Source organism: Balearica regulorum, chromosome 4 (genome assembly GCF_011004875.1).
Source record: "Balearica regulorum gibbericeps isolate bBalReg1 chromosome 4, bBalReg1.pri, whole genome shotgun sequence".
Classification (NCBI taxonomy): Eukaryota; Metazoa; Chordata; class Aves; order Gruiformes; family Gruidae; genus Balearica; species Balearica regulorum.
In genome coordinates, this window is record NC_046187.1 from 1,294,265 (window position 1) to 1,311,694 (window position 17,430).

At 52.0% G+C, this 17,430-nt stretch overlaps 1 protein-coding gene across 5 annotated transcripts in view; it reads left to right on the plus strand.

Annotated features, from left to right (window-relative positions):
• Positions 1 to 4,924: 4,924 nt before the first annotated feature.
• Positions 4,925 to 17,430, plus strand: part of ADAMTS3 (ADAM metallopeptidase with thrombospondin type 1 motif 3) — a 104,970-nt gene continuing 92,464 nt past the window's right edge. For 4 of the 5 annotated variants that reach the window (XM_075750842.1, XM_075750843.1, XM_075750844.1 and 1 more), the window contains exons 1-3: positions 4,925 to 5,269; positions 6,350 to 6,377; positions 14,365 to 14,765. In XM_075750842.1, the coding sequence (XP_075606957.1) occupies positions 5,201 to 5,269; positions 6,350 to 6,377; positions 14,365 to 14,765 (498 nt within the window). In that variant the 5' untranslated portion in view covers positions 4,925 to 5,200. The remainder of the gene's footprint in view (positions 5,270 to 6,349; positions 6,378 to 14,364; positions 14,766 to 17,430) is intronic. The other variant, XM_075750846.1, reaches the window with a different exon arrangement.

Here is a 17,430-nt window from a genome sequence, read left to right on the forward strand (position 1 = left end):
TATGTCCTGTGGTTAAATCTTGATCATAAATCTTACGCCGCTTTGTTAAAAATAATAGGTCTACTATGTTTCTTCGTTTAACAATCTGCTAGATTAATAGTGTCTTTAAAACAATTAAATATGGTTGTGTGGTTTAATATTCCCAGTTTTAATGCACCACGAAGGAGAAACTGTAGCTATTTTCATTTATAGAGTGCTTGCATTTCACGTGCCGTCTGGCAATTCTTGTCTGACACCTTGGTACTGAAATCCCTTTCTTACGCTGCTGTGGTAAACACACAAGAAGGGTAATATCAAAAAAAAAAAAAGCTTCTTGCGCAGTGTTGGAAATGCAGTGACAGAAGTCATTGGGTGGCAAATAAAGCTTAAATTTTAAACACGGCCTCTCGGCTAAAAAGAGGCTTTTGCAGCTTTGGAATGCACGACTCGGGTTGTCGTATCGTGGCGCGAGAGAGGAGCTGGTGGCGGCAACGTTAAGACGCCTGCACGACGACGGCGGCGACGAGGTCCGGACGTGGCACGCGCGTTACCTGCGATGCTGCGTGTGCCCTGGAGCGCAGAAGAGACGCTTCGGCTGCAGCTGAGGTTCTGCTGCGGGAGAACAGTTGTGCAACTGCCCGCACGAGCGCGCAGCGAGGCGCGGGTTTCCGTTTCACCACGTAACGTTTGCTTCTCGTACGTCCAGGCGTTGGGGGTTTGGGTGGGTTTTTTTGCCGTAGTACGACTGCAGCCCTTCAGCTGAAAGGTCTTTGTGCGCGGCCTTTTCATTGTGTGCGCTCACAATGCCTGCTGCAGTGGGGCTGCGGCCCGTGAATGGGACCTCGGGCATTACTGAAATGCAAACAGTAACGAATTTCAAAAATGGGGCGCAGGCGTCCTTTTCAGACGTACCCTGTGCTAAGAGACCGGTTCGTATTGCCTTAGGTTTAACGATCGTGCTGTAGCCCTCCTGCATCTCTAATTACTTGGGGGCAAAAAAATAATTAAATTCTGCTTTTCGTTAAGGCAAGGGTTGGCAGGCAGGAAACCTGAGCCGGTCGTGTACGCGTCCTCTGGTTTCCCGGGAACGTGACCTGGGTCTTGCAGTGCCCTTCCCTCACGGAGGATCCGGCCCTTCGCTTACGTTTAGGTCAGAGCACGCTTCATCGAGGAGGAGAACCTGAGGCCTGATCCAGCCATCGTTAGAGGAAGCGAGGCTTTGACACCAAAGCCAAACTTCAGCAGCGCTGGTATCTGGAAGTAACAAACTGTGGCTTTAAAGGTAAAGATGAAAAGGGGGGGGGGGGGAAAGCAAGAAAGAAAAAGAAAAAAAAAAAAGCCCAAGCATTGTCTAAGGGATGTGACAAAGAAGGTGAATGAATCTGTAACAACCGTCTCTGGAGGGTCTTGTCCCTTTTCCTGAACCAGCCTGCATTATCTTCTCTGAAAGAAAGATGTGCTCCTGGCCCGCTGCTGCAGCAGTTCCCATGAAAACAAGCAACCATCTGCACGATGCTTGGAAAATATTTTTGGTTTTCTAAAACAGGTGTTCAGAGTGGGTATCTCTGCCATCTCAAATAGCCTGCTGCTTTTTACCCCTGGCTAGCTTTTAGCGATAGGGCGTTTCGAAAGAACAGTTAATGCTTTCCGAGCCGGCCCCTGTTAAGACAGGTCGTCAGTGGCAGACCAGGAAAGAGCATAGTAGGTCAGAAAGTCAGTAAATTGTAATGGGGGAGAACAACTTGATTCCTCAGCATCAGGAGATGTCACTGTAAAACTGAATATTAAACCATGTGCGCGTACATGATCGGTGAAGACTGTGATTTGTAGAGACTAGAGATTTTATTCCTAGATGTAATAGTCAATGACCTTGTCTCAACAATATTTTGATATTTGAAAGGTTGTACCAAATAGCGTTGCAAAAACTCCCGTTCAGTTCATTTCTCTTGGTTCCCTAGAGGAATAATCTGCTTTAGAGTTTCTCAGTTTGAACTCTCGTTCCAATTAAAACTTGCTTTGGCATTGTTTGGTGTTGCAGGTACTTCTGCCGTGAGAGAAGGGGAGATGTCGCTGAGAGCGTGTTCCGGTGCCTTTATAACCAGGTACGCCACGTTTTACTTGCAGCGTTGCCTGCTTACCCCTTGAAGCGTTACTCTTGCCACGCAAATACCGCCGCAGTCCTCGCGCTCCAGAATCTGGCCCCGTGCAAAATGGTTGAGAGCTCGGTGCCTGGGCGCCGCAGAGCCTGACCTTCGGTTCGTGCAGGGGTTGTAGCTGTCGGTCTGGAGCAAGCCTGGCTGCTGCGGTGCGAGCAAGAATCGGTTTAGAATCGCAAATGCGTCACAGATTTTTAACAGACACATATGTATGTGTGGACATGCATATGTAAATACATATATACGTACGTGTGTGTGTATATATATAAGGCTTGAAATACGCACAAGAAAATCTGATTTCTTTGGTAAGGAGATGTCCGGACTTGGCTGTTAGGGATGAGAAATGTCTTTAACTGAACTTTCACATATTGTGCCTTGATTTACCTTTGTTACAGATACCGTACTCAGTCGTGTTTCTTATTCGAAATAGCTGATCAGGCGTCGAATTTTAACACCTTATTTTTGGCACTCTCACAATTGCGTCCAACCTTGGTTCTTGGCTCTCAAAGACCACAAAACAGAGTATCTGCCCTGGCTTCCAGGTCTGTCTTTTGTGTCTCTTTGTTTCTTTGACCTTTAGAAACTTTTTTAGCTAATTTGGAAAAGTTGAACAACTTAGGACGTTACACACACAACCTGACGGAAAGAACGTCCTTACCATCAGGGAAACAGCGTTCCACAAGGTCGGAAGTTTGGTTCCCCGTGGCTGTTGTGCCGTGGCTTTCTGCGCTTGGCGCTTCCCTTCGAGGCTCTGCTCAGCCGCGCTCCGTGCAGCGCCTGGGTGACGGGGCATCACCAGAACGGCTTTTTACTCAGAGGTCCTGCGAGATGCGGAGGGAATTGCTTAAACCAGCTCTTCATGGCGGGGAGCCTGACCTTGGATGCTTGTAAACTTGCGGAGGGAAATCACAAAGAGCCTGGCTTGGAACTTAGCTAGCTAAAAGGGCAGAAAATGAGATCAAGTAATGAATTGCACCTATAATTAGCCTGCCCGAAGCACCAGAGATTGTGCCGGTCCATCATTTCACCGCAGGAAACGGGTGGTTTGCAAAGCACTCGGGTACGCTGTGTTACGGAAAAACCCGCAAGGCAGTCGAGGTTGTTCCTTTCAGGATTTGAATGATGTGCAATAAGTAAGGTCTGAGGTCGCGTCGTGAACGTCAGTGAGGGAAATAAAAGGCGGAACGGCTGTCCCTTAAGTGCCCGGTTTGTGCACTGGATGAGGGGAGAGTGCTGTGGGAGAAGTGCTGCGTTACCGAGTAATGCCAGCCAGTGTCTTAATTAATGTGCGGGCGAAAGCAAGCTTAGGCTGGCATCCCGAGTTGGACAGTTCTGACTTGACAATGCTGACTCCGTGGCTCTGCAAACTTTCTGTCCTTAACTTACCTTTTAATGTATAGTTCTGTAGCCAGCAATTTACAGGACCTCGGCCTTTCTGGTTCCGGTCTTTCCAAAAAGTGGCTCTTGTGCAGCGTGACAGCGTGCTGAGCGTGGCAGGCTGCTTCCTGTGTTTCGTGTACAGAAGTGATCTTACGCTTGCAATAACAGATTCATATCCAGGCATCCCCACTTTCTCAGAAATATACCTTTTATTTTTTTTTTTGCTTTGTGAGAGAACATTAACGCAGGTCGGGACTCGCGTTCTCTGGAACAGCAACGGCTGCTCCGCGGGCTGGTAGGGCTTAAAAGTTCGAGGTATGTCCTGAAAATCAAGGCTGGAGGTCTCGTTCTCTTAAATGTTGCTATGAGGCAACTCGAGTATAGTAGAACCAGTTATTTTCTTTTTCATGTAGATATGATGGTTTCTGGCAGGCAGTTCAATGTAAAAGACTATTATAGTCAGGCTTTCACACGTTTATTCTCAAAACCTTGGACTAGCAACGATCCGCTTGTTTGGGCTAGATGGAGGCCAACAGAAACCGGCTTTGCTTGGTGGTGACGTATCCCGTGAGCGGTAACACAGATCCAGGCGTCCCATAGTCACCATCTCCCACAACACTAGATAATCCTGACCCTGCCAAAACTCAGTCCTCTCCCCGAATGCTGCTAAAGTGCAGGGATGTAGGAGTGGTTTATCTCTGGCTCCTGCAAAGTGTCTGTAAGGCTTCTCGTTTTCCCCGTGGGGACGCCCCGGTGGTATCTGTTACCAACCGTTACTGCACAGCCCCAACTGCGTAGCATCTCCGAGGCAAATCTAGGGGACCAGGAATGTATGGAGCGTGTTCTTGAAGATTTTTGTCTGCGGAAGGCCCCATGTGAGTGGATTTTGGTTTCTGTCCAGGCCGGGCGACATCGCCTTTTGCGCAGCGGAGGTTTGGTTGTGCGCCGAGCTCCCAGCTGCGGGGGAAGAGAAGGCGCTGTGCGACCGGACTGCGGGGCGGTGGGAGTCTCGGGGACTCCGTCGCTTTCGGTGCGCTGCCTTGGCTGGATAGCAGATAGGGAAACTTTGGGATGTCGTCCCGGGCTGGGGAGCTCTTCTCAGAGCCGCTGCCGCGGCGCGACGGCTGGCAGGGGCGACGGGTGGGAAAGGTTTTCTGAGCTGCCCGCCTGCCGGGCACATGGGGGGCAGGACGGGGAGCGTTTAGCCAGGAGCGGAGGCCGGTCGGTGCGTGCAATCATTCTCCGTGAGCGTGAAGCGAGGAAGGGGCCGTGGCCGTGCCCCGCTGCCGGGCCGGGCCGGGCCCCGGGGGTGGCGGCGGCGGCCCCTGACGTCGGTGTGTCGGGCCGTGCCGAAGGCGGAGCCGCGCCCGGGGGCCGGTGCGGCTTTATTAGCGCCGCAGGTTGCGATGCGCGGCGCAGGCAGGGCGCAGCGAGCAACAGGAGGCGGCGCGGTGACTCGCCGCCCCACCGCCGCCCGCGCCCAGCCCGCCCCGGGGCGCCGGAGCTAGCGGGGTTGCAGCCCGCGCTCCCCGCGCCCGGCCCCAGGGACGGCCCCGGCGGGGAACCGCCGCCGCCGCCGGAGTTGGGGCGGGGGGGGAAGGAGCGGGCGAAGGGCGGGAGGAGCGCGGCCGGGGCCCGGAGCGTGCGGTGGGGCTGGGCGGCGGTCCCCGGGCGGCCGGCTCGTGATGGTGCTCCTGCCCCTCTGGGTAGCGGCAGCCGCGCTCCTGGGGGTCCGCGCTGCGCCCGGCCGGCAGGTGAGTGAGGGCGGCGGGCGGGGTGCGCTGCTCTGCCCGGGGCCGGGGGCCGCCGCCGCGGGGGGGCCGGACCTCCGCTGCCTTCCCGTCCCTTCCCGTCCCCTCCTCTCCTCTTCTTTCCTCTCCTTCCTGCGGGGAGGCGCCCCGGGCCTCTGCCCTGCCCGCGGGGTCCCTCTGCCAGCGGCCCCGGGAAGCTGTCGGAGCTGCGCCCCCCCGCACGCCGCTCCAGCCGGCCGGCCCAGGGCGCTGCGGGCTGGCCCCGGGCCGTTCCCCCCCGGGCCGTTCCCCCCCGGCCGTTCCCCGGGCCGTTCCCCGGCTGTCTCCCAGGCCGTTCCCCGGCTGTCCCCCGGGCCGTCCCCGGGCGCTCGGCTGGCGGGGCTGGGACAAGCCCGCCGTCCTGCGGGCGCCCCGGGGACGAGCGGCACCGGCCTGGGTGCAGACGGGCTCTGACAGCTGGAACACCCCCAGCTTCGCAGCCCCCTGTATCCGACTCTCCCCTCTCCGGCGGGGCGAGCACCCAGCTCCCTGCAGCCTTTTTCGGGCGCGCAGCCCCCCCCGGCGCTGGGCCCGATCCTGCGGCAGCCGGGGGGGGGTTTGTCTCGGTGTGCCGGACCCGGTACCGCACCGGTGCTGAGCCCCTGCCCCCGCTGTCACTCGGGAAGCCCAGCCGGCTTTCCTGTCCTCTGGCACCCGGAGGAAGGAGAAGGGTCCGCGCCATGCCCCGTCACCGCCCTGGCACCCGTACTGCTCCGAACTCATCGCTTTCACGGACGTTAAGGCCTTTCTTTGGCCGCTGAACTTAATTCTTGGCGCGGTGTCACGGTCTATAGAATGGGCCGTTCAGGATTCCTTAGCAGCTCTATTTATGTTAAGCTTACTATGGACTCTGTTAGTGTGGTGGTGGGAACAGCTGTTTATTCAGTTCAGGAAAGGTGCCATCCCTGGAAACAAAAAAGCAGAAATGTAAAAAAATGCTGCAGCACAGACCAGGCAGTTTTTCAGCCTTGTAGTAGCACTGTCACGTGTTGCATAGTAATTACACTAACAATTTTGTGCATGTGTTTCTTTTCTCTTCTGCAGGCTGGTAAAGAACAGCAGATCCAAATAGGTAAGTTTTTTTAACTATTATTGCTGCCATAGTAGAATAAAATAAAAGAAGTAAGCTCAACAGAGTAGTTTATTTTCTGGGAAATTGATCTGTATGCGGGGAAGCGTTCCCTTGCGTACCCCCACACCGTTACCACCCAGGAGCATTTGTAGTTGCGCAGTGCTGTGGCATGCCTTGGATTTGCACGCCCTCTCCTTATGTGTGTTTGCGTCCTGATACCTCTGCGTTTCTCTTCTTAAAGATAAACCAACAGAAGTTAAAAGCCACAGCATGCTTATACTAGCCCTCTGAATGTCACGGCAAATCCGCGCTGGGTCAGACGCTTTGTCTTCATTTGTACGCTTCTGAATCAAGGGGGAGATGCCTGCCCCGTTTGGCTAGGGCAAGCCTCCTCTTCGTACGGTTTTCTCCTGTGTTGGAAGCGTTCAGCCTGTTCTTTTAGCTGGAAAAAAACGTGTCTAATGCCAAGGCCTCTTAGTGTTCGGTTGATGGCGAGTGCGCTTGCTGCGTGCCTACCGGTGGTTGTTCGCTGTTGCGTTGTGCAGTGATACATTTCGGTAAGAAGGTTGGTGTCCGTGGTGAGCGAGGGTACCCGGGTGAGAGGTGGAACTTCGCGGCGGAACCTAATCCTCTCTGGCTCTTTTGTAAAGACGGGAGGATAACGAGGAGCGTGCTCACACAGTTTGGTTTCAGAAGATCCGTGTTCACTTAAACTAAGGGGTAATTTAGTGCTCGGAGGGATGGAAGAGATTGCGGGAAGATGCAGAAGGGAGCTGGCGTTCCCTCTCCCGGGGCGTTAGTGCAAGGCTACGGCATCTCACGCGCTCCTTAGCTGACCGGTGGTGAAATGAGCCTTTTCACAATTCGCTGTTGAGCGCGAGCATCTGCACGCTGGAGCGTGCTCGGGAGCTTCCCAGTGAGAGGACCGGGAGCGGTGGGTTCTGTTTCCAGTTGACGTTAGACCTCCAATTTTGAGGTTTTGTTCCAGGTTTTGATGTGAGGCTTTGTTCAGAAAAGAATTTCAAATATTTCTCTAAATTTTGGAGGTCTTGGCTCAATTTCAGTTCTGGCACTGCATCCTTCTGGGCTTAGCTTGATTTCCACCGTGCTCAGTGAATAATGGGAAGTAGGACGGTTAGGTACATTTAAACCTCACTGGCAAACGGACTTTTTTTCCAGTGGTATGCTGATCCTGTGTTTTATTTCTAGTCGTTTCCATGAGAAATGGATTGTATTTGAATTTCAGAAACCATAAGCTATACAGGAATGCGTCTTTTAAATTATACAGTACATCAGACAAAATTCCTTAATCTGGAAAATAACTTTTTGGGTTGTTTTTTTTTTTCCTTTAACTTTTTCCTTTGTTTTGCGGTCCCAGCATTGCTGTAGTCAGGAACATTTGAGGCACACAGGAGTGGCAGGAGGGAGATGGCATTGCCTGGCAGAGGGTGACTCTGCAGCTGACGCGATCTCGCCCTCCTCTTCCTGGGAAGGGCCGGGTGGGGGACGAAGAGGACGTCGACCCATGGGTCCGTCAATGCAGATCCACGAATGCCCGGTCCCAAATGTCCCGTTGTGCGGCCGGGAGTGCAGGACCCCCCGGGATGGGACTGGCTGTGGGTTGGTGCCCGGCGAGAGCTGCCGGCCCGTCTGGGTGTCCTCAGCACAACCGCACGGCATCTCGGTGGGTTTTGGTTCAGGCTAGCAGGACGGGGAGTCTGCTGGCTTACCGGGACCAGGCTGTCTGTGAGTAGCTCTGCCTTTCAGGGATCGATGGGGTTTTGCCTGTCTCTATTTCAAATTCCAAATAGCTAGCTGACACTTAGAGTCATTGGGATTTGTCCTACGCTTTATGGTTTTGAACCGTTAATATTTAAAGTACTGTGTGATCCTGTAAATTCTGATTCAAAAACTATGGAGTACTCAGTTTAGAGTTTTAATGCCGACAGTAAAACCTGCGTTAGGATTGCCTCCGAATGGGCTGTCCTACTTTTAAGTCCCTATTAAGTGTCACTTTGCATCGGGGTTGTATGTTTTGATTTGGCCCAGGGCGGGCTGCTGTCAGCAGCTAATCTTTTCTCGTAGCCTGGAAAGTCACTTAGGGCAAATTAAAGCATATAGGATTTTATTTTTTTTAAACGTTGATACGGAATGTATTATAGAGATAGGGAGTTGCCCAAGCTTAATTAACTGCATTAATGCATAACGTCCTGCAAATGCCTGGAAACTGCTGTCACTCATGAAACAGTAAGCCGGAAGGTGCCGGCCATGGGGGTGATGCTGCATCTCCTGCCTCAGCCTCCCACGCAGCGGAGCTTCGTCGCTGCTCGGCCATTTCTCAGGAAGAAACTGAGAAGTTTTCTTCTTCTGGGAGAAAACTCGGACGCGTAGCCCGCAAAGCGGCAGTGCGGGGCTGCCCCGCCGCCCGGGTAAAACACCTTCACCTGCGGTTCAGCAGGGGCTGTGAAAACACCACCAAGAATTTCTTGAGCTGCCTCCGTCCTTGGGCCAAGGTGAGAGTGAAGGAGGGGAACGAGGACGGAAGAGAGAGATGTGACGTCTCTTGTGAACCTCTCCTCTCGCAGTCCCTTGCCCTTACTCCCCAGCTCGTCGTGCCTAGCACTGCAGTACACTGCATCGCCCCATCCCTGTCCGGGTGCGGAGCTGTCTGGGAATTCCCTAGAAACCCATCCCCCTTTTCTGTCTTGTCTTTCTCTCTGGGCGTCTCTGCCACCTAAAGGCAGCCGGATGCAGAGCGAGTGGTAGTTCTGAAGGGGTCCAAATTGCTCAGCGAGAGGGACCAAAACGGCTTCTTTGTTTCTGGAAACCACCAACCAAGGATGAAGGCAGGAAACGGACAGCAGTGATGACAAACCCCTGCTAGGGTTGTCTGTCACCGCACCGTCTTTTCTTCTTATTAAGCAGCGCTGTGAAGGGACCAGAACAGCTCCGTGCTCATCCCGCTGTGGTTATCTGTGGGATGGAAGGGTAATCTCTCAGAACATGGGACAGCCCTTTCATTGAAATGCTGTCCCCTTAATTCCTACAGCAGCAGGTAATTATTTTTTTTGCCAGCACTTCCACTGCCAAGCTGGATGTCTGCCATCCCGCAGCGCGATGGCATCACAGCTTGTGGGTTCCACACAGAAGATACAAGCGGTGATGCTCTGGAGGCGTTACCTTAGCTCCCATCCTTTTGCCCCGGTAGCTGAGCTCCCCAATCCTACGAGCCACGGTCAGGTGCATCCTCCAAGAGAGGTGAGGGAGCTCTGGGAGCTGGCGGTAGCTCACTGGTCATCCCGTCGTGTCAGGATGGGACGGTCTGGGCCTCGGCACGCAGCCTCGTACTGGGGCAGCTCGGACGGGCTGTCGTCAGGAGTTCCCGCGCGTTTGTCTCCGTGCGCAGTACCCGGCATCGTCTCTGCCAAAACAGTCGTGCTTTTGTAATTTTAATAGGTTTCCCCATTGCTCTTCCTAAGTGAAGTATTTGTTAGCAATATAGAGAGGCAGGTGTGGTTACTGCACATAGTAATTAATCTCCATCTCCTCGCCACGGCTCGGAAAACGTTGGGGAAAAAATGATGCTGCCCGCGCGCTCGCTCAGTGGGCGTAATTGCAGAGGTCACGGTGACAGGCGAAGGAGCTCCTCTGGTCGAAACGTTCATTTGGGCCTCTGGCTGCCACGCAGAAGGCTGGAAAAGGAGAGTCCTGGTATCAGCATTTGTTTACATGTAGCATGAGCAAAAAAAATTATCAGAGTAACAAACACTAAATGAGGTTTAAACGCTTTTTAAAAGAAGAAAAACAAGTAATGTCTTCAAACTTGGGTAGCTTGGTTTCAACAAGGAAATAATTTGTCCATACTTTCAGAAATTGCTCCTTTTCCACTGGTTCCACTGATTTCAGTTTAGACTGTGCTTTTGAAATCGCCTTTCTTAAGAGGATGTTTATGCATTTGGAATTCTACTGCGGACAACCGCATGAACAATTTTTGATCAACGTAATTCACAAAATCTCACGCCTAAAAAAATAATGCTCTTTGAAATACAAGTGATTAAAAAAAAAAAGTTTAGGACTGTTGAAGCTCCGTTGTCCCCAGTTGTTGTACGGTGCAAAGACAGCTACTGGGAGCCAGTGGTGTGAATTCCTCAGTTTCATGTGTATTTGAGGGGGAAAACGGTAGGGCCAGCCCTCTTCGGAGGCATTCTCTAGCCGATTATGTCTTGGCACACAATGAAAGAACGCGACGTTCATTCTTAAGTGCTTCCTTTCAACTTACACATGGTGCAACTGGAGCGGCAGTTTAAAGCCAGATAAAAAATGAAGACGGTTTGAAGTTAAGTGTTTTTTCTGTTGCTCTGTCTTTCTTCTCTGCTCATTACTGTAAGCTTTGAATTAGCAGAACAGATCGATTCTGAAATTTTAGCGTAGGAAAGGGAACACCTACGGCTGGAATAGCATTTCCTAAGACTGTACAGCTCATGGAAAAAGGGTAATACAAGTCAGCGGAGGAGTTCAGATGTCTTCAGTATTCAGGCATGTCACATTTAATTTTAATTGCCTTTGAACAAAAGGCATTTCCTCTTCTAGCTCAGCATTTAGGGACTCTGGAAAGGGCTTTTGCTGACTCAAAAACTTGACGGTTCTTCTTTTCCACCCTTTGTCGCTGCCTTCTTGTGGCTAGCTGGCTGTTCTTGTTATGAGCAAAATAACTTTTTTTTTGTTCCCCCCCCTTGAGCAGAAATCTGGGAATGCCGCTGCAAGATGTGCAGAGCAATTCCTCGCTTGTGCGGTGAACACAGAATTTGATCCCCAGACTGTGGTTTCTGGCACTGAACATCCCGCTTTAAAAAAAGAAAAAAGCCACAAAGAATCTCGGCGAGGTAGAAGGCGGAATGTCAGTCTGTGAATGAAATCTCACCGCTGACGCCCGGGGAGCGTGAGGATCTCGATTTTTACTGTGACCCAGTTAGGATGTACAACCCAGCAGCTCTGTCTCCTCTGGGTGGCCTGACGGCTGATTAATAAAAATGAGTTTAGAGTTTTAATTCGGTCCCTTCTCTAAGGAGTGAGATTAGCAAACCCAACTCGGGATTCCCAGTGTTTGAGGGGGGAATTACCCTAAGGATAACGGCCTAATTAGGATGCCAGTTTTAGATCCTGATCCCGTAGGTGTACGGCAGAATAGGCTGCGTTGGCCGCTCCTGCAGAGCAGCGGGGGAGCGCTAGCTGCGGGGCGTGCCGTGCCTCGTCGGGACCGTGGGCGTGAAAACGCTGACGAACTCGTCGCTTCCCTGGGATGTAGTGTTTGTCTGTATGTAAAGATATTTATAGTGCAAGAATTTAAGTGTCCGTGTACATCCTAGTAGTACCGTGCATTGGGGGTTTTTTGAAAATCCCTCGGTAACTGGCATAAAGGAAAACTGGAGAAAAGACCGGTTGTATGAAGCCATTAGGAACATTTTCCCACTGAAGTTACTCGCTGAATGAGTGAGTCTCTTAAAACAGGCAGCCGCTGCTACCAGGAGAGAGGAGCTCGCCACTGAGCCTTTTCTCTATTAATTCTCAGCTCAAGTGTGATGCTCGCTGGGAGCGGGTAAAATTGAGCTCATTTAATTAAGTATATTTCTTTGAGGAATTCTCAGTGGCACTTAGCGGTCGCAGCCGAGCTACCCGATCGTGGAGGTTTTTTAAATGAAAAACACCGCTCTCGCACTGCTCTGGCCAGTTCTCTCGGGAAGAGAAAGAGCTAGGGAATCGTTATTTCTGTGCTGAGTCTCTTTTTGACTCTCCCATAGTCTCATACACGGGTAACGAGCCTTCGGCTTGGGCCCGGCTCTTAGCAGCACTTTGGCCCACAGCTTGAGCTGGCCCGGGAGCGTCTCCCTTGCCCTCTCACAGGATGCCAGTTGGGCACCCAACACCCTGACTCCTTCCAGGTTAGAAGGGTTTCACAGAAAAGATAAACTCGTGTGATGGACTTGTTCCTCGGTGGTGGGAAAGGACCCTAAGGCAAGGGGGAAGGCGCGTGTGTCCGGCTGCGGGGTGCAGCTCTGGGGAGGGGTACGGGAGACAGACCTCTCTCTGAGCAGAGGAGATTCTCTTCCTTTTCTCGTCAGTGCCTAGGAACAGCCGAGAACGGAGAGGGGAGAATTAGTCTCTTAGGCTGATAGTGCTGTTTTCAGGATACAGGTAAGGGACTAGGCGGAAAGAGGCTTTTTTGGGGGGGCGGGGGGTGTTGTATTCGTTTGGCAAATTCAGAACCCAGCTGGAAGGTTTCCAGGCGGCTAACGTTGCTGCCAATTAGACAGGAATCCTGACCCGAGCGGTGGGAACCACATCAAACTGTAGGCAAATGGCGTTTTCTTTGCTCTTTACCTTTTTTTCTACCTGGCTTTGCTAGCTTGGCCAACACCTCGGCCAAAGAAGTGAGCCCGGGATAAGGTCTGCTGGTGCTTGGTGCCCGCTGCCTCGTCTGGCCGCACCGCTCGGGCACGCGGGGATGCTCCGGCACCGGCTAGAGGTATTCCAGCAGCGCCTTCTCCTTGGGAGCACACCTTGGCTTTAGCACGCGTTGCCTTCGCTCGGGGTCGTGCCGTTGAGCTTCTGTAGCGTTACCCCAGGATTTCTTCAGAGCCGTCAGCAGCGCGCGGGTTTGCTGGTCTTCCAGCTTCCACGTATCGCAGTAAAGTGCGGGATTTAGGTACAGATTTGTAAAGTTCTGTGTTGGGGTTTTTTTTAATAGTTAGCTCCTCTGTTGTTTTTGAACTCTGTTACTCGAGTTCCGCGCAGAGGAAGGGCAGTAGCGAGTTCGTTAGAGGAGGTGTGCAGAGGGAGAAGTTACTGCTTATACCACCGCTGCCATGGAGTAATTCACCAGCTGTATGTGATATCCACTGGAGCCTTTTCCCTGTTTCAGTTTCCTAAGACCGCAGAAATCTCTATGCAAATGGTAGTTATAACGAAGCATGGCACTTCATTTCCAAAATCCGAACGGAGATCTTGCCGCAGGAGCGGGCGACTCTGTTTAAGGTGTATGAAGGAGTTGCGTGGCATTTCTTACTGTGGCTGTTAAGCAAACCTAAACCCCAGGAAACTCCCCAGATAAATGTAAATGAATATTTCAGGGTTTTCTCTGCAAGTTTTACGAAAATAGAGCCATGAAAGGCCCGCTTCTTGAAAATTTTGGCATGTGGAGGGTATTTTGCATGCGCTTAACATGTATCCCAGCATCTGTGGCGCATGTTTCCTTGAGGCGCATAACTGGGCACAGCTTCTTGTGTTTGTCCACCTTGGCGTGATCCAGACGCTTTCCCCGACGCTCTCGCGTTACCCCTGCTTCGCCGTACCTCGCTTAACGCCATCGCGCGTCAAACGCTTTTCTTCTCCTTTGTTACGTGTCCTCGCAGTGTCCGTGCAGAAGCAGCACCGAGCATTGTTGTGATACCAGCTGGTAGCGTTAAGGGCGTTAAGGGGACCCACGCGAGGATTTATAAGCCGGCTAAGGAGAGCGGTGAGACGTGCCTCGCGTTTCCCGACATCCGATTGGCGAGCTTATATCCCGACTAGCGATCTAGTAGACAATTCAACGCGCGTTGGTGTGGGAGGCGGCACTGACCCCCGTCCTCTTAACGCCCACCAAGGTTTCGATCATTCGGAACTTGTGGGTGGAGTGATCTGGAGTAGATCCAACAGGGATCCGAAACGGGGGCTTCGGGAAGGGGAGGTGGGAGGCCGCGGGGTCCTATGCGAGTGGCGTCTGGCGCGAGGCTTGAGCACCGGGAAGTGGGGCGTTGGGTCATGGGCGCGCCGCAGCCGGCGTGCTCGGAGCGTGCGCAGCCCCAGGCAGCGCAGGCGAGGGCTTGTTGCCGTGTGCCCTGGCACGTATCGGTTGTGCTGGTGGCTGCACATCTGGCCCGCGGGCTGCAGGCTCCTTCCCTGCCCTCGTTCTAATTTTAGTTTGGTGTTGGGTATTTTCTCTTGGCAGAATTAGGAAGAAGCAGACCGAGACCGTACGGGTTAGTGATTCCAATTAGCACCGATGCCGACGGAAGCTACGTCTCCAATATCCTCTCTGCAAGTCACCAGAGACGATCGACGCGGGAGGTATCGCAGAGCCCCAAACAGCTGTATTTTAACGTCACTGCCTTTGGAAGGGAATTCCATCTCCGGCTGAAACCCAACGCTCGTTTAGTGGCTCCCGAGGCCGTGGTGGAGTGGTACGAAGACTCTGTGCAGACTGGAAGCGATGCTGGTAACGCGAGTCAGCCCAGACCCGCTGCGGAGAGACTGCGGAAGAGGGAGCCCCTGTGGACCAACTGCGCCTACGTGGGAGACATAACGGACATCCCCGGAGCGTCTGTCGCTATTAGCAATTGCGACGGTCTGGTAAGGCTTACCTAATGGTGTTAACCTCTGGTTTTGTACCACTTTGTACGCAGCTTTTGTTGCTAATGATATCGTTTGAAGAACTTCATTTCTTAAATCCCTTAGAAAATGCCTCGGTACATGTTGATGTATGCAGCCCTACTGCTTTATTCTGTGTTAATTACTCTGGGTTTGGTGAGCGAAGTCCTTAATGTCACTGGCGTGACAGAGAGAGAAATCAAACCTGCGTTTTGTCGGGTTTTCTTTTTATTTTCATGAGGTGTCACAAATGGAAAATGAATAATGGAGCCATTTTAAGACTTAAAAGACAATCTTTTGGTGAACAGACGTAGAATTTGGTGTCCAAATCGTCACTGTGTACTTCTCGGGTAGGAAAATTGCAGGCTGGTCTGTAGTCCAAGAATAGCAACAGATTTAAGTTTTCAAGGGTTTATTTATAAAATAAGCATGCTTTTTGTTGTCTTGCATGCAGTTTTGTTGGATCAGAAGGTATCGTCTGAGAATGGAGCGGTTCCCATCCGTAAAGGGTTCGTTCTCAAAGCCGGCTGCTTGCTGTGTTAGTTGGAAGCGCCTGGTATTTCATTGTGGCTTCAGCAGATGCGATGGCTGGCTTGGTACACAAATCCCATATTGAAAGACCGGGCATATATCGAGTACGCATACCATTCGTTAATTCAATCATGCGGTAAAGAAAGCCAACAATACTTACCTTGTGCTCTTTAAGTAGCAGGAGCAGCGGTGGAACACGGCTGCGACATCCAGGAAGATTAATGTGCTGGTTACTCTGCTGCTATTCGGGGGAGGAATCATATGAACGAGCCTGCAACAAGTATCCCTTCTTGGCAATAGGTTTCCCTCTTCCCGTCACATGCCGCACGGTAATGATTTGATTCCATTTTGCGATAAGTACTGGCTCGCAAACCTCCCGGCTCTGCAGAGCGCCCCAGTCACCGTGCCAGTAATGGCATAACCGTCTGCGGCTCCCGAGTGGGAGCCCGGCGCTCTGCACGGCCAGCACCCCTGGGCTTGCCGCGCGTAAAGAAAGGACACGCCGGCGGTGGTTCCGCCTGAGGCGATCAGCTAACGTTGGTTTGGTGTGGTCGGTTGGGGCTTTTTGGAGAATCCGTGGGCAGCGTGCTGTGTTTGCAAAGGCCGTGCAGACGTCTGCCTGGACGGACGTAGCTTCAGCTGTGGCTCTTAGAGTGAACGAGACCCTCGGGTCGAGGGCTGTGTTGTAGCCGTAATCCTGACCGAAGGTCTTGTGGTAAGTGAGACAGCGCTTTAGGGCAGTAAATTGGATTAAACGGAATTAGATGAGGGAGTACAGCTGAGATTGCCATGTGGCTGACGAGCTGCTGCGTTGGGGTTTCAGTTAACCGAAGTGACGTAGTTGGCGTCTTCGCACAGCTCCGCACGTAAAGACCAGGTACCGAAGGGGTAAAGTACTGGTGATTTCTCGATTGTGTGGCTTATTGCCACTCCTTTCCCATAGCGCCCAGGAGAAGCCCTCGGTGCTTTCCGTGGTTTTAGGGCCTGGACTAGGAGACCATGAGCTTTTTGTTTGAGGAGGGTGGTGGGTCAGCGCTCCAGAGTCACTATTGCCTTGGGTCGCCTCAACCCAAGGTGTCTCCTGCAGCCGTCGAGGGGCTTCTGGCTTCTCTGCTGCTGTCCTGTGCCTCTCTCAACCAAGCCGGAATATTTGATCCTCGGTGTATCCTGACGATGTGAAGAGAGAGATAATATGGCTGAACAGAAACTGGAACAAGAGTGAGAAATTCTAGGGCCGCGTGTCTATCAGAAAGATTTATTTTCGACTTCAGAGGAATTTAGACGCTCTCCAGCAGAGCCGGCCAGGGTCCTCCCTTTTGGGAGAAAGGTAAGGGGAATCCCTGGGGCAGCAATTCGCTCAGTGTGTGCCTTATAAAAGAAGTGTGATATCATAAGTAGCAGAAAAAGAATCTTGGCTTGCCACAAGTTAGCGAAAGACCCTGCAAGTTGTGTTTTGCGCATAAGGAGATTTTTTTTAATCATGACTCATAAGACCCTGGTGATAGTGGGGCAAAACTGCGTGTTGCGGTACCGTGTCCTTCACAGAGGTTGCTGAATTTCATGTTGGTTAGTGTTTGCTCCCAGCACTAGGTGTATGGTTAGGAGGAACATAAGGGTGCTGCATTTCGATTGCTTGATTGTAAATACACGGAATAATTGGCATTTGCACTAGGAAAGCAAGAGCTTGCCCATGGTCTCTTCCCGAATCTAAACTTACATTTAAAAACCAAAATATTTGAGCACTTGTGAAGTAGTTGACACATCTACTTTTGCAGTAAAAGTCATCTGCGTGCCGTCAGTTTTGCAAATTCTTATCTTCACATCTGCTTAATACGCCTGGCAAATAGCCCTGTTTGTTTAAAAAATCGCATGCGCGTGCACGCGCTCATCGTAGCAAAAGAGCACTTGGTTGTGTAGAAGCTGCCGGTTGGTTTTATGACGGTGTTTGAGAAAGCTGGTGCTTCCCCAGGTTTCTACTGTATCTTTCTGCTGGTGTTTTGGTCAAACCAGCAATATTTACCGTCACAAAACGGAGCGGGTTTACCAAATACTTGCCAGAGTTGCAGCAAAACTTGTAACTGAGTTACAGTTGTGGAGCAAAATCATCCTCCGGGTG